Below are 17122 nucleotides of genomic sequence, written 5' to 3' on the forward strand. Positions count from 1 at the left end.
TCTTGTAATAAATACCTCTCACCCTCTGAGACAGTGGCATGAGTGAATGGTCACACAGGTCAGGCTGTGGTTCGTAGCAGGTCCAGCTAGATGGATGGTGGATGCAGCAGGAGGCGTGGAAGTGCAGCGACGCACTCATGATGTCAGGTTAAGTCTAACAAACCCTGGTGATTGTGCCGACGGCTGCACGTCATCACACCGTCAATGTGATGACGGTTGCCTGAGTTGTCTGAACATGTGAGGAGGACATCAGTTAACCCCTTCAGTCAGTGAAATGTTCTCTACAATTTAAGATAAAGTGCTCTTCTGATGGAGCTGCACGGTGGTGCAGTGGTCAGCACTGTGGCCTCACAGCAAGAAGGGTCTGGGTTCGAGTCCCGGCTTGTGCGCAGGATCTTTCTGTGTGGAGTCTCCATGTTCTCCCTGTTCCTGTGTGGGTTCTCTCCGGTACTCCGGCTTCCTCCCACCATCCAAAGACATGCATTTGGGTACGAGGTTTAATTGGAGACTCTAAATTGACCGTAGGTGTGACTGTGAGTGTGAATGGTTGTTCGTCTCTCTATGTTGGCCCTGCGATGGACTGGCGACCTGTCCAGGGTGAACCCCGCCTCTCACCTGTTGACGCTGGGATAGGCTCCACCCCCCCCCCCCCGCAACCCTTAATGTAGGAGTAAGCGGAAGACGATGAATGCATGGATGGTTCTTCTGATGCCGCAATGGTTCTTCTACCTTTGTTGCAATGACAGTAATACACAATAACAATAACTGCTATATAGAGAAGCAATAAACAATTTAATTTGCCAACGCTGGGATTAATTCAAAACTGAGATTTTCTCTTCAGTGAGGTTTTGCTTGCTGGGATGATGAATATGGACAAATCTGACTTGTGTCTGACGTTCTATGAATAATTTTAGCATTTCACTGAGCCTTCCCAGGAGCCTACGATGTAGTACCAGGGACTCTGGGTGAACTAATGCACTCACATATGTTTCCCGGCAATTTTTTAATTATCTTGATAAGAATTGGTAATGACATTATTGCATGGCTAAACAATAATGTAATTTCTGCTCCATTACCTGACAATTACTCTCAATTGTGAGTCATTACTGTAAAGCAAAGTTGTGCCGTTTTTCCAACCCTTTCTTTCCCTCCATCCAGCCTCCTCTCTCATCTCCCCCCCCTCCTCTCTTCCCTCCAAGAACTCTGTTTCTTCTAAATTTAATACACACATTTGCTAGTTCACACGATGGAAATGGCAGAAGCAGCATGTGGCAGTGACTTGGCAGCACAGAGCTGCGTGTGTGTGCGTGTGTGTGCGTGTGCGTGTGTGTGCGTGTGTGTGTGTGTGCGTGTGTGCACACTGATTTGGTGTTCCACCCTTGACATTACAGTGCTGTACCTTACAGAGACAGTCAGACAGCCCTGACAAGAAGTTTCTCTGTACAGTCAGAGTGTGTGTGTGTGTGTGTGTGTGTGTGTGTGTGTGTGTGTGTGTGTGTGTGTGTGTGTGTGTGTGTGTGTGTGTGTGTGTGTTGGGGCAGAGAATGAGCTTCCTAAGTGAACCAACAGCAGGAGTCAGTGGATGTTATAAAAGACGACAGATGGAGGTTAACTCTGTGGTTCGCCGTGTTTTCAAACTTGTGTGCTTTCAAACTTGTGTGCTTTCTTTGGCCTGAAGAAAGAAGGCTCCTTGTTTAGTTTGGTGTGAACACAAACAGAGTTACATGATGGAAGGGACTAATTGGCCCCACCCCCTGTGTGTCTCCTAGTGTCAGTGGGGTTTGAATATGAATCCTGCTTGGACCTCATCCTGTGGGAAAAGAGAACGGCCATCTTACAAGGCTACGAGCTGGATGCTTCCAACATGGGAGGATGGACCCTGGATAAACACCACATTCTGGATGTACAAAATGGTAGGAGCCGTAACACACTGCAGTTTACACACACAAACACACACAGACACACGCGCACGCACACACACACACACACACACACACAAACATACACAGACACACGCGCACACACACGCACACACACACACACACACATACTCTCCTCACTCCGGTGTGATGGATCATACTGCAAAAAACTTTGTATGATTTTCGGGGGCTTCATATTCCACTGAAATGTAAAAATACAAGTATTTACATAGATATTTATTAAAAGTTACTTTTATTTGGCTCTGACCCTCACCAATACTGTACTATTGCTCTGACCCTCACCAATACTGTACTACTGCTCTGATCCTAACCACTACTGATCTGATTGTAGCCCTTACTGCTGTGATCTTAACCACTACTGCTCTGATCCTAACCGCTACTGCTGTGATCTTAACCACTCCTGCTCTGATCCTAACCACTACTGCTCTGATCCTAATCGTTACTGCTGTGATCTTAACCACTACTGCTCTGATCCTAACCGCAACTGCTGTGATCTTAACCACTACTGCTCTGATCCTAACCACTACTGCTCTGATCCTAATCGTTACTGCTCTAATCCTAACCACTACTGCTCTGACCCTCACCAATACTGTACTACTGCTCTGATCCTAACCACTACTGATCTGATTGTAGCCCTTAGTGCTCTGATCCTAACCGCTACTGCTGTGATCTTAACCACTACTGCTCTGATCCAAACCAATGCCGCTCTGATCCTATCCACTACCGCTGTGATCATGCCCACTACCCCTCTGATCCTAACCACTACTGCTCTGATCCTAACCACTACTACTCTGATCTTAACCACTACTGCTCTGATCCTAACCACTTCTGCTCTGATCCTAAAGGCTGCTAATGCACAGACTAATTGCATTGCACATCCATTGCCATTACCTTCATACTACATGTGACCTTCCGTGTTGGTCTGGTTTTCTACACGTGTGCAACATGGCCTACATTCGGATCAAGTCAGCAGCGATGGTGCACGGCAACTTTTTGTCATACAAATTAAGAGGAGAGCGAATCCTGTACATTTTGAAGAACGAAAGGCAGAACAATGAAGAACGAGAGAATCCTTTCATTCCGTCACATATTTTGGGTAGTGAGCAGGTGGGTAAGCAGACCCTCACAAGCATGGGATGATAAACATTAATTAGCCTTTAACCTTAACGACTGACCCAAAAATCTGATTTTGTACCCAATTACCTGGTCCTCAGTCTGGTGTGTGCCCCTGATATTGTCTAAGTCATGACTATGCACACACACACGCAAACACACACACACACACACATAATTTTGCTTTCCCCTCACATACAGCAGTGTCATCCCAGACCATCTGTCTCCCCTCCTGTCCTCCTCCCGTGTCATGTCTCCTTGTTTCTTTTGTTGCTGGAGACCCTTATTATATCGCCCTGTCTGAACATCCAGTCTCTCCGTCCACTCCTGCACCGCTAACCTGAACTTACCTGAGAGGAGCAGGGACAATGCAAACATGCCATATCAGTGTGACGTCTGACTGAACACACAAGACGAAAGCGCAGTTAATTAACTCAATGCATCATTATGATGCTTTTATTCTTCCACTCGTACAAAAGCACAAGAAGACAAACGTCAGAGGGTGGAGAAGACGCCTCAAACCGGAGAGAGGATAGGATCCAGCAGCGTCTGCTGCAAGGTGGTCAATGCCAAAATTTCCACACACTCTTGGTTTTTTATGTCCAAAATTCAAAGCAGCCGTGTGACCGCAGCGTACCTTTGTGGTTTGTCCTCCCTTCTCATGTGATCAAATGTGGCAACCTACCTCTTGAGGTCACGCATGATGCACTTCCTGTTTCCCTCTTAAAGGGAAGGATGGCCCAATATGAAGTCCTGACATGCACACACGCCATCCAGTTCACGATAAATCCTGTAAGACGAGGAAATCAAGCTCTGCCCAGGGAGGCTGAGGAGAAGGAACTTGTCCCAACTGGTTTTTTTTTTTCTTCTCTTCACTTCGATTAAAACAGACGTCGCGACGCCGAAGCTGGACCGCACCGTTTGAAACCTCAATCAACGCTTTGGATCAAAGCATTCCTGAAATGTTTGTATCTGATGGCTGAAGCCACCACTGTCGTGACCACCTTTGGAAACCAAGACAGTGAAAGACCGGCCCACCTCACATGTAAAGTGATGTAAATGTGTGTGGTGGGCGAAAACAGAAAAGATCAAATGAACCTTCAGAGATCATGAAGATAACCGGGAATGCAAACAACTCCTGACGTCAATCCTGACCTGCCGTTGTTTCATTCTAGGTTTTTGTCATAGATGAAGAAATATGGATTATCGATGGATCAGAGATTTATTAACGTCTCCTAAAATAGCGGGAGACATGATGAGACAATTTAAGTCAGACAGCCTCAGAATTAGCGCACATTAGCATAGCGAGATGTTTTCAAATGCATTTTGCAGTTTTAAAGGTTCTTTGACTTTACACACCCTCCCTCCCTCCTCCCTCCCTCTTGTCCTCTATCTGTCACCCCATCCATCACATTGCTATTCATCCCTCTCTCCATGCAGTCCTCCTCTGGGGTTTTCAACACCTTGTCACCCGGTTCTGTGTGTGTGTGTGTGTGTGTGTGTGTGTGTGTGTGTGTGTGTGTGTGTGTGTGTGTGTGTGTGCGTGTGTGTGTGTGTGTGTGCGTGTGCGTGTGCGCGCGCTGCTAGACCAGGTATTCCTTATATTGTGGGGACATCAATTTGTTTACACAGTCACATTGTGGCAAGTCCCCTCCCTTTGGGGGACAAAGCGGATCACAAGTCCCCTTCACATAAATCTTTACATTTTTAGGGTGAAGAACAAGTCTAATGAGTTTTTAGCTAAAGTTAAGGTCAGAAAAGGTGTGTGTGTGCTTGTGTGCACAGGTGCCATTTGTGATAGTCTGTCACAGTGTCTTTCCCTCTAAGACTAAACCTCACAATATGGACATAGATAACATAAAATTCTCTGTGTGTAAGAGACTGTAGAAGTCCATCAAACCCTCGACTGTGTCCTCCTCCTTGTAGCTCTGCTAATAATGCAATGGGACAGTGCATTGGATTTAGAAATAATGGGCCTGTTGAGGGAGTGTTGACTCTAATGATCGTGCAGAGAGACATTGTGGCGGCGAGGAATTCCTCTGATCATGCTTGGGTTTTTGCTTGTTTGACAGGTGAGACACTGTTATTCAAGGCCTCATATTCAGATATGAGCCATGTATTTATGTGTAGATGATGGTCGTGATGGTAGGAGGGACGCAGCGGGAGGCTGCTGGCCTGTGTCTTCTGGTGGGGAAACGTGTTTTCTGGTGCTGAGCTTGACATGTATGAAGATGATTTTAGATTGAAAGGGTGTATTGCACCCAGGGAAATACAAAAGCAAGATAATAAAATTATATATATATATATATACTGTGTATATATATACTGTGTATATATATACTGTGTATATATATACTGTGTATATATATATATATATATATATATATATATATTGAGTAATTTGCTTCTCAAGTAGTCAAAGTTGGGTGTCTTGAACTACAGACTGTATTTTCCCTCATACACATTCACTACCATGATGAGCATTCAGGGTCACTCAGATCTGGAAATGTTCCACTCAGTTTTTAGCTCAAATCAAAGTTTTCGTGGTGTGTTTAAGGATGTGGCTCAATACGCCACTCCAAGGAAGACATGGATCATACGAGGTGATGTGTTTGAGGGTTTGTAAGCCATCATGTTTGGCTCGAGGGAGAAGTTGGCTGTGTTTTTAAATGATTCATTCTTCTCAGATTATTTATTGAAGTGTATATGATGCTGGAAAACAAATTGTTGTGACTTCACTTGTGACGAAATGGAAAATTTATTTAATGATATCAATTGTTCTTTTATTGAGAGAAGAAGATGCAACATAATTATCATTCAAGACGTCATATAAAATGTGAATATTTTCCTTTTTCTCATCTGACAATGAGACACAAAGACAAGAGAGAAGACAAGAATAAAGGAATAAAAGAGGCTCATTGGATTTGTTTGTTTTGCAGAGGCTTGTTCACACTCTCACAAACACACTCACACACACTGTGTGACCACTGAGCACTGCTGAGCAACTCAGATAAGACTGGATGAGAAAGAGAGGGAAAGAGTGAGCATGTATGCGAATGTGTGTGTGTGTGTGTGTGTGTGTGTGTGTGTGTGTGTGTGTGTGTGTGTGAGAGAGAGAGAGGGAGAGAGAGACTACCATTCAAGTTACTCATCTGTTTCCACAGCCTGTGTTTGAGTATATATATCCTAGTGATGTCACAAATGGTGGGATGTGGCAGCGGTACAGTGCCACAGAATGTTCATGATTCTCATCACTGGTTCAATACCACAATAATGCATGCATTTCAAAATAAACTCCATGCCTGTCCAGCGTGGGTGGGGGGTCTAAAGGGAGCTCCCATAACTTGTTGTGTGTCTTGAACCCACACAACCAGGTGCATCCACATCAGGTGTCACTTGTTGAGCCACAGTAACCTGCCACCAGGCCAAAGGCAGTGGCCACACCTCCAAATCCTTGTCCAGTAACTGCAGCACCTTCAGCTCAGGAATGTCAGTTCCAAAGGGAAGCATCACATTTCCAGGATTTTGGTGGGGAAGAATCAGTTCCTGCAACATCGTTAACGTATTCCTATGTGTGTGTGTGTGTGTCTGTGCAGAGAGAGTCCTGGGGAGTATGGAGCTGCCCTGTTAAGCACTGCGCTCTGTTATTCAGACACTAAGCAGCTCAGCTACAGTCGGAAGTTTGGGGCTTTACACCAGAGATGATGAGAAAATATAGCTTCTTTCCAGGAGATCCGTCGAAGTGACTGAACTTTAAGTTAACTTTACATTTACGTCAGACCGCCGTCATGATGAAATTCAGGCTATTAAGAGTTTGTGACGGACTTCATTTGACAACCCGCATACAAAACAGATTCGAAGTACAAGTACTATGCTCACCACTCTCACAAACTATAATACTATTAAGTATTTTTCATGTTAATCAGGAGGTTATATATAGCCCTGAATATATTGTACAAAGAACTTAATCAGATTTCTGTCTGTCATGAAATTCCTGCATGTATCCTCGACACATGTAAAGAGACAGTTTATTACTCCAGACTCAGGTTCGGGCTCAGGTTTTCCCATCTTTTAACATGAGGGACAAGGACATGTTTGAGGAGGATGTTTCAGCGCCGTTCATAGCAGCTTATGTTGAGTTGGCTCCCCTGTATTGGTTTAGTCCAGAGTGACAGTATTCTACTGAAGGTGACTCAGTCTTGCTATGCCTCCATGTTGGTGTCAGCTGTGGGCCGAAGGCATCCTGTTTTCAGGTTGTCCATCCATCCGTTCCATTCTTGTTCACACAATATCTCAGGAACGCCTTGATAGATTTTCTTCAAGTTTGGCATAAAACATCCACTGGAACTTGAGGATGAACTGAAAACTTTGCAGTGGTCAAAGGTCAAAGACAATGTCACCTCACACAAAGGCGATACCCGCAACAAGCTCATGGACGCCTTTAAATTTGGCTTAAGTTCAACGTAAGAAAGTCCTGGAGGTAACTTCCTCAAGTTTAGCATAAGCATCCACTAGGATGTGGGATGAGGGCGAACTGAAAAAAATTTGGAAGTCAAAGGTCAAGGTCACTATGACTCACTATGGTCCTCAATGCAGTATTTCTAATTCAGCGTGTGAAAAGCTGTGAAAGACTTTTTAGTAGTTCAATCATAGTCAGTGTCTTGGTGCTATGATGAATAGATGTTATTAATATTTATATATGAGCACCTCCATTACTGGATGTGAAGGGGGGCCTTTGCAAGCTGAATGGGCAAAAAAATGTTTCAACCAAGATCACGCCATCATCAGCATAGAGGAATATATGGGTAGAGCGATACAGGCCCCACCTAAATCAAGTTATATCAGTGATGAGAAACCTCACATGGAATCAGATATGAATTCTACTTTTGCTTATCTTGAACATGTTTTCATACACTACATTGGCCAAGTTCATTGAAGTTTTAGAGATGGACAGCCTGTTAGTTACTGAACAAAAGAAAAGTAACAGTACTCGTACCTGATACATTTCTCTACATTTGTCCTTTGGCCAAAAATGACCTCCTTTAACAACATTGCACTGAAGGTCATTTGTCACACTGATGTTTTGCACCAGCTCCCAACAGGCCACCTCCACCACGCTCGTTTCTCCAGCAGCAGAGGTCAGTGGCGGAGAGGTCTGATTAATGAATCCATTTCTTTTCTAAATTTTCTTTTACCACTGGAGTATTAAAAAAGATCCACGTTAGTATTTAAAGACTTTGTAGTTTCTGCAATTTCATATGCCTGGAGGGGAGCATGGCTGTGAGTAGAGGGGAGGAGAGAGCAGCCGCGGGCCTTACGTGGGTGCTGGCAGCTCCTGGAGTCAGCGTAGCAGCTCGCATTGATTATGACGGAGGCTCTTCTCTATGACTTCTGAGTGGCCTGCGTACATACCTGGTGTACTTCAGCTGTCATGTTCATGTAATGCTGTCAAGGGAACAGTGTGAATGGACATGTTCACGTAATGCAATACCAACGTGGCAAATGCCAACGTTCTAGCTCAGTGCATTTTTTTTTTATTCCTATTCATCATTTAGCCACAAAAAGATGAGAAAATAGGACCCAGAATGATCATTCAGGAGTACAGAGTGTTGGAGATTCCACTGAAGCTTCAAGGCAAAACAAAACATATGATCAGTCTGATCATGTTCTTTGAGGTCAGAATGTGGTGAGACTGTAAAAATCTACAGTTTTAGATTGAGAGTTTTCAGATCAAGGGCAAAACCTCTCATCTACACACACACACACACACATACAAACACACACACACTTGCGTACACAAAGTGTGAGAAACGTGTGCTGCCCTCACTTTTAACACAGCAGGAGAGTTCGATGTTCCTCTCTTTGTTCATTTCTTAGCTCTCCCTATCTGTCTCTCTCACTCTCATCAACACACTCTCTCTCACACGCACACACACACACTCACACATGTTTTTGTACTCAGGCATGTAGTTGTAGGTTGTCTGTGTGGAACGCTGCACAGCATGGGTGGAACCCTGCTGGCTGGGCCTCTGTTGATCAATCAACACCTACTAATGGAGGGAGAGATGAAAGATGGGAGAGAAGTGGGGGACAATGAAGGGAGGCTACAGAGATGGCCAGATGGGAAAAGGACTGTCCAATATGGGTTCTGATGGCTGATAGCAATTTGTCCTGCTGGGTTTCAAAAAAAAAAGTAGAATAACACTGACAAAAAGATCCAGAAATGTAATTATGTTGGTATAAAGGGAACAATTAGAATGGCAATTATATAGAAGAACCCATGTACATAGATAGATAGATAGATAGACAGACAGACAGACAGACAGACAGATAGATCGATGGATGGATGGATGGATGGATGGATGGATGGATGGATGGATGGATGGATGGATGGATGGATGGATAGATAGATAGATAGATAGATAGATAGATAGATAGATAGATAGATAGATAGACAGACAGATAGATAGATAGATAGATAGATAGATAGATGATAGATAGATAGATAGATAGATAGATAGATAGATGATAGATAGATAGATAGATAGATAGATAGATAGATAGATAGATAGATAGATAGATAGATAGATAGATAGATAGATAGATAGATAGACAGATTTAGGCTTGCTTCCAAGATGGCAGCAAAGTTTAAATAATTCACTTCACCGCAGGAGGTGCCTCTTTGATGTCTCACTTTGAAGAACGAGTGCATCCCTCTCTTTTCCTCTGCTCATTCTCTCATCCCACACTGACATTAACCCCCATCACAAGTCAGTCACTCCACCCTCATCCTTCACCTTTTGCCTCACACGGTCTTTCATCCCATTTTTTCCAGTAACACCCCATGCTCCAGTATTTCTCCTGTCTTCCGTCTCCTTTAAAAAGTTCACTCACGTGTGAATGAATACCGCGTGTGTGCGCAGACACGGGTGTGTGTCACAAGCTCTCAGTCAAAACTGTCAAATCAGATCAAGTCTTCTCTCTCTTTTTCTCTCTTCTCTCTCTCTCTCTCCAATGATTTGCATCGTTTTTATTTAAGCACTTAGCCTTGTAAGTAAGTAGGAGTTCCAAATAGAATAGTCACAGAAGTGCAGTTTTATGAATTATTCACCCATTCATAAAGTGGAGCTGCCAGCGTGTCAGACAGCGTCCAGGTGTGAATGTGATCATGGCGCCCCTCGTCATATGTGGCTTTGCTCGTTTACACAGAGCCAAACAAAGTCAGTCACATGTAGCCGTACTGAGGCCAGCGCGTCCACTGCTCGATCGTGTGATTGACCCTAAATGGGACCAAGTGGGACCAAAATTACTTAATAATAATCAAGTTTGAAGCCTGCTTCTCTTCACTGCCACAGAAGTTGCCCCCTGCTGGCTAAGGTTTAAAGCACAGGAAGCTCTGTACACTCAGCCAGTGGGCTGTTCCTTTTCCACCAACATCATTTTATCACGGTGGCCACGTCTGCTTGCTGGCTCAGCTCTGGAATGTTCTAATATCACGTCATTTAAAAAGCTGAAAAAGCCAGAAGCTGTAACCACTGGTTGCCCTCCCCCACCCCACCCCAGTGAAAGCTGTAGGCCAGATGTTTTCAGGTTGTCCATCCATACGTACACACACGTCCCATTATTTTTAAGTCTTCAGGGAATTTCTTCATATTTGACAAGCACATCCATTGGGTTGTAAGGAAGAACCAAAAACTTTTTGGTGGTCAAAGGTCACTGCTTCCTCACGTGAACTCAATATCTCAGGAACGCCTTGAGGACTTTTTTGTCAAGAACACTAAAAAACAAGAATGACCTGAAATATTTATTAGTCGAAGTAACGAGACACTCCAACATTTATCTGTTGATGCTGATGTCCATTCACACTGTTTCCTTGAACTTATGACAAATATTGCATACAACACGTGTACAAAACAGCAGCAGCATTGTATAGTAAAATTAATGTTTTGAAGAACTGCAGTCACAACTATGTCTGCATATGCTTTCTGTGCAGCACACACTGCGGTGCTGGCTGGTGTCATTTGGTGCCCAAATACCCCAGAGGGGGCAGGCACATGATTGGCACCAGTATGCAGACCAGCCAGTTCCCCTGCCTCGTGAGGTCCGAAAAATGACATGAGAACACAAATCTCGGCTGGTATGGAAAGAAGTGGACAGTGAAAGGGTGGAGCTTGTAGATTTGCAGGGTGGCAGCTATTGGTGATCAGGTTTTAATGTAGGAACCTTGTACTGGCTTGTAAACCAGGGGAAGCGTTGTGTTGGGGAGCAAGAGGAGTGGAAGCAACAAGCAGTTTTATATTTTCACGGCTTCTCGTTATACCTTGGAATTTATTTTTTTAAAGCAGCAACCCTGCAGTCCTGAATGATCATATAAGTCATTTGTCCCGGCCCTTTGAGACGACCCACAAGGGTGTTTCCTCTGTGCCTGTTACAAAACAGTGAGGTTTTGTAATGCGTGAAGACCATGGTTTGGAAAACAATTCATGTCTTCTGCTCACATGCACTTTTTTTGGGCGGGGATTTTAAAACGCTGTTTTAATTCACAATAAAATCCAGTGTTTGTGTCACTCCTCCACCGCCCCAGTTTTCCTCCTCTTGTGCTATCGTTACCATCATATTTCCCAGTATGCCTAGAAATACTGCCACTACTAGGCGGAACCTGTTTCCACCACTTGCATTTTTGACCTATCTGGGTTTTTTTTTTTGTGGGAGCACATTTTCAAAAACACCTCAGACACTCATTGTCATTGTCATATTATATAATACAAGGACAATACCTGAGTCACATCAGGGTCAGGAAGACCGCTGTGGTGACAAATCCCACTCCTGCTCTCAGTCACAGCCACGCTATTTTAAGGTGGGGTTGCCGTCCTGTCCTCTCACTGACTCTTCTGGTCCTCTCTCCACCAGGTATCCTGTACAAAGGCAATGGGGAGAACATTTTTGTTTCCCAGCAGCCCCCTGTCATCAGCAGCATCATGGGTAAGACCGCATTCAAACTGTTGACTCGTCTGATGCATCTGTACATTTGCATGATGGATTGTAACTTAACTGGACTCACTCCAGTGAGCCTAATGGAAATCTCAGCTGAACCAGAGGAAACACATGTGTTTCCCTGATGGAGAGCTTTGTAGAAGTTGTTAATACTACCTCTTTGGTTTGGAAAGGCAAGCTATTTCTCAGGAATACTTCTTCATATTAAAGCGCAAGTACTCGCCAAGTGGTAAACACATTACGTCTCGTTGTTTAGCTCACAAACCGTCTCACTCGTACACTGCTGACAGAGAAAGTCTCTGTCATGAGCAACTCATCATTGATGGATTAATGGCGTTGTGAATCTTCTCTACATCAACAAAGCTGCAGGGTTCCAGTCTGTAAACACAGGCAGTGCATTATGATGAAAGGAACAAACCCGAACCTGAAACAAGGGCAAAAGAAGTAGACCTGATATCACTGGACCTAGTATCACTATAAATACCTAGTATCACTATATGAGCCTAGTATCACTATAAATACCTAGTATCACTATATGAGCCTAGTATCACTATAAAAACCTAGTATCACTATATGAGCCTAGTATCACTATAAAAACCTAGTATCACTATATGAGTCTAGTATCACTATAAAAACCTAGTATCACTATATGAGCCTAGTATCACTATATAAACCTAGTATCACTATAAAAACCTAGTATCACTATATAAGCCTAGTATCACTATATGAGCCAAGTATCACTATAAAAACCTAGTATCACTATATGAGTCTAGTATCACTATAAAAACCTAGTATCACTATATGAGCCTAGTATCACTATAAGAACCTAGTATCACTATAAAAACCTAGTATCACTATATAAGCCTAGTATCACTATATAAACCTAGTATAACTATAAAAACCTAGTATCACTATATGAGTCTAGTATCACTATAAATACCTAGTATCACTATATGAGCCTAGTATCACTATAAAAACCTAGTATCACTATATGAGTCTAGTATCACTATAAAAACCTAGTATCACTATATGAGTCTAGTATCACTATAAAAACCTAGTATCACTATATGAGCCTAGTATCACTATAAAAACCTAGTATCACTATATGAGTCTAGTATCACTATAAAAACCTAGTATCACTATATGAGCCTAGTATCACTATAAAAACCTAGTATCACTATATGAGTCTAGTATCACTATAAAAACCTAGTATCACTATATGAGCCTAGTATCACTATATAAACCTAGTATCACTATATGAGTCTAGTATCACTATAAAAACCTAGTATCACTATATGAGCCTAGTATCACTATAAAAACCTAGTATCACTATATGAGTCTAGTATCACTATAAAAACCTAGTATCACTATATGAGCCTAGTATCACTATATAAACCTAGTATCACTATATGAGTCTAGTATCACTATAAAAACCTAGTATCACTATATGAGCCTAGTATCACTATAAAAACCTAGTATCACTATATGAGTCTAGTATCACTATAAAAACCTAGTATCACTATATGAGCCTAGTATCACTATATAAACCTAGTATCACTATATGAGCCTAGTATCACTATAAAAACCTAGTATCACTATATGAGTCTAGTATCACTATAAAAACCTAGTATCACTATATGAGCCTAGTATCACTATAAAAACCTAGTATAACTATAAAAACCTAGTATCACTATATGAGCCTAGTATCACTATATGAGCCTAGTATCACTATAAAAACCTAGTATCACTATATGAGCCTAGTATCACTATATAAGCCTAGTATCACTATATAAACCTAGTATAACTATAAAAACCTAGTATCACTATATGAGCCTAGTATCACTATAAAAACCTAGTATCACTATATGAGTCTAGTATCACTATATAAACCTAGTATCACTATATGAGTCTAGTATCACTATAAAAACCTAGTATCACTATATGAGCCTAGTATCACTATATAAACCTAGTATCACTATAAAAACCTAGTATCACTATATAAGCCTAGTATCACTATATAAACCTAGTATCACTATAAAAACCTAGTATCACTATATGAGTCTAGTATCACTATAAAAACCTAGTATCACTATATGAGCCTAGTATCACTATATAAACCTAGTATCACTATATGAGTCTAGTATCACCATAAAAACCTAGTATCACTATATGAGCCTAGTATCACTATAAAAACCTAGTATCACTATATGAGTCTAGTATCACTATAAAAACCTAGTATCACTATATGAGCCTAGTATCACTATATAAACCTAGTATCACTATATGAGTCTAGTATCACTATAAAAACCTAGTATCACTATATGAGTCTAGTATCACTATAAAAACCTAGTATCACTATATGAGCCTAGTATCACTATAAAAACCTAGTATCACTATATGAGTCTAGTATCACTATAAAAACCTAGTATCACTATATGAGTCTAGTATCACTATAAAAACCTAGTATCACTATATGAGTCTAGTATCACTATAAAAACCTAGTATCACTATATGAGTCTAGTATCACGATAAAAACCTAGTATCACTATATGAGCCTAGTATCACTATATAAACCTAGTATCACTATATGAGTCTAGTATCACTATAAAAACCTAGTATCACTATATGAGTCTAGTATCACTATAAAAACCTAGTATCACTATATAAACCTAGTATCACTATAAAAACCTAGTATCACTATATAAGCCTAGTATCACTATATGAGCCAAGTATCACTATAAATACCTAGTATCACTATATGAGTCTAGTATCACTATAAAAACCTAGTATCACTATATGAGCCTAGTATCACTATAAAAACCTAGTATCACTATATGAGTCTAGTATCACTATAAAAACCTAGTATCACTATATGAGCCTAGTATCACTATATAAACCTAGTATCACTATAAAAACCTAGTATCACTATATAAGCCTAGTATCACTATATAAACCTAGTATAACTATAAAAACCTAGTATCACTATATGAGCCTAGTATCACTATAAAAACCTAGTATCACTATATGAGCCTAGTATAACTGTAAAAACCTAGTATCACTATATGAGCCTAGTATAACTATAAAAACCTAGTATCACTATATGAGTCTAGTATCACTATAAGAACCTAGTATCACTATATGAGCCTAGCATCACTATATAAACCTAGTATCACTATATAAGCCTAGTATCACTATAAAAACCTAGTATCACTATATGAGCCTAGCATCACTATATAAACCTAGTATCACTATAAAAACCTAGTATCACTATATAAGCCTAGTATCACTATAAAAACCTAGTATCACTATATAAACCTAGTATCACTATATAAACCTAGTATCACTATAAAAACCTAGTATCACTATATAAACCTAGTATTACTATATAAACCTAGTATCACTATAAAAACGTAGTATCACTATATAAACCTAGTGTCACTATAAAAACCTAGTATCACTATATAAACCTAGTATAACTATAAAACCTAGTATAACTATTTAACCTATTATAACTATAAAAACCTAGTATAAATATTTAACCTAGTATAACTATAAAAACCTAGTATCACTATAAAAACCTAGTATAAATATTTAACCTAGTATCACTATAAAAACCTAGTATCACTATAAAAACCTAGTATCAATATTTAACCTAGTATTACTATAAAAACCTTGTATTACTATAAAAACCTAGTATAACTATAAAACCTAGCATAACCATTTAACCTATTATAACTATAAAAACCTAGTATAACTATAAAAACCTTGTATTACTATAAAAACCACGTATAATTATTTAACCTAGTATAAATATTTAACCTAGTATAACTATAAAAACCTAGTATAAATATTTAACCTAGTATAACTATAAAAACCTAGTATAACTATTAAAACCTTGTATTACTATAAAAACCAAGTATAATTATTTAACCTCGTATAACTATAAAAACCTTGCATTAATATTTAACCTAGTATAACTATAAAATCCTAGTATATCTATAAAAACCTAGTATAACTATTTAACCTAGTATAACTATAAAAACCTTGTATTAATATTTAACCTAGTACAACTATAAAATCCTAGTATATCTATAAAAACCTAGTATAAATATTTAACCTAGTATAACTATAAAAACCTTGTATTAATATTTAACCTAGTATAACTATAAAATCCTAGTATAAATATTTAACCTAGTATATCTATAAAAACCTAGTATAAATATTTAACCTAGTATAACTATAAAAACCTTGTATTAATATTTAACCTAGTATAACTATAAAATCCTAGTATAAATATTTAACCTAGTATAACTATAAAAACCTAGTATAAATATTTAACCTAGTATAACTATAAAAACCTTGTATAACTATTTAACCTAGTATAACTATAAAAACCTTGTATTAATATTTAACCTTGTATAACTATAAAAACCTAGTATAATTATTTAACCTAGTATAACTATTAAAACCTTGTATTAATATTTAACCTAGTATTACTATAAAATCCTAGTATAACTATTTAACCTAGTATATCTATAAAAACCTAGTATAAATATTTAACCTAGTATAACTATAAAAACCTAGTATAACTATTTAACCTAGTATATCTATAAAAACCTAGTATAATTATTTAACCTAGTATAACTATAAAAACCTAGTATAACTATTTAACCTAGTATATCTATAAAAACCTAGTATAAATATTTAACCTAGTATAACTATAAAAACCTAGTATAACTATTTAACCTAGTATATCTATAAAAACCTAGTATAAATATTTAACCTAGTATAACTATAAAAACCTAGTATAACTATTTAACCTAGTATATCTATAAAAACCTAGTATAATTATTTAACCTAGTATAACTATAAAAACCTAGTATAACTATTTAACCTAGTATAACTATAAAAACCTAGTATAACTATTTAACCTAGTATAACTATAAAAACCTTGTATTAATATTTAACCTAGTATAACTATAAAAACCTTGTATTAATATTTAACCTAGTATAATTATAAAAACCTAGTATAACTATAAAAACCTAGTACAACAACTATAAAAACCTTGTATTCA

The 17122-nt window shown here is 39.4% G+C and overlaps 1 protein-coding gene across 5 annotated transcripts in view; it reads left to right on the forward strand.

Moving 5' to 3' along the window:
- The window catches only part of tenm3 (teneurin transmembrane protein 3), a 469376-nt gene that overhangs the window by 400557 nt on the left and 51697 nt on the right, over nt 1-17122 (forward strand). For all 5 annotated transcript variants that reach the window (XM_086210453.1, XM_086210454.1, XM_086210455.1 and 2 more), the window contains 2 exons: nt 1770-1913; nt 11964-12035. In XM_086210453.1, coding sequence (XP_086066579.1) covers nt 1770-1913; nt 11964-12035 — 216 coding nt within the window. The remainder of the gene's footprint in view (nt 1-1769; nt 1914-11963; nt 12036-17122) is intronic.

The sequence above is a fragment of the Aulostomus chinensis genome, chromosome 8 (assembly GCF_037954235.1).
Source record: "Aulostomus chinensis isolate RoL2024-O1b breed Wild chromosome 8, RoL_Achi_v1.0, whole genome shotgun sequence".
Lineage (NCBI taxonomy): Eukaryota > Metazoa > Chordata > Actinopteri > Syngnathiformes > Aulostomidae > Aulostomus > Aulostomus chinensis.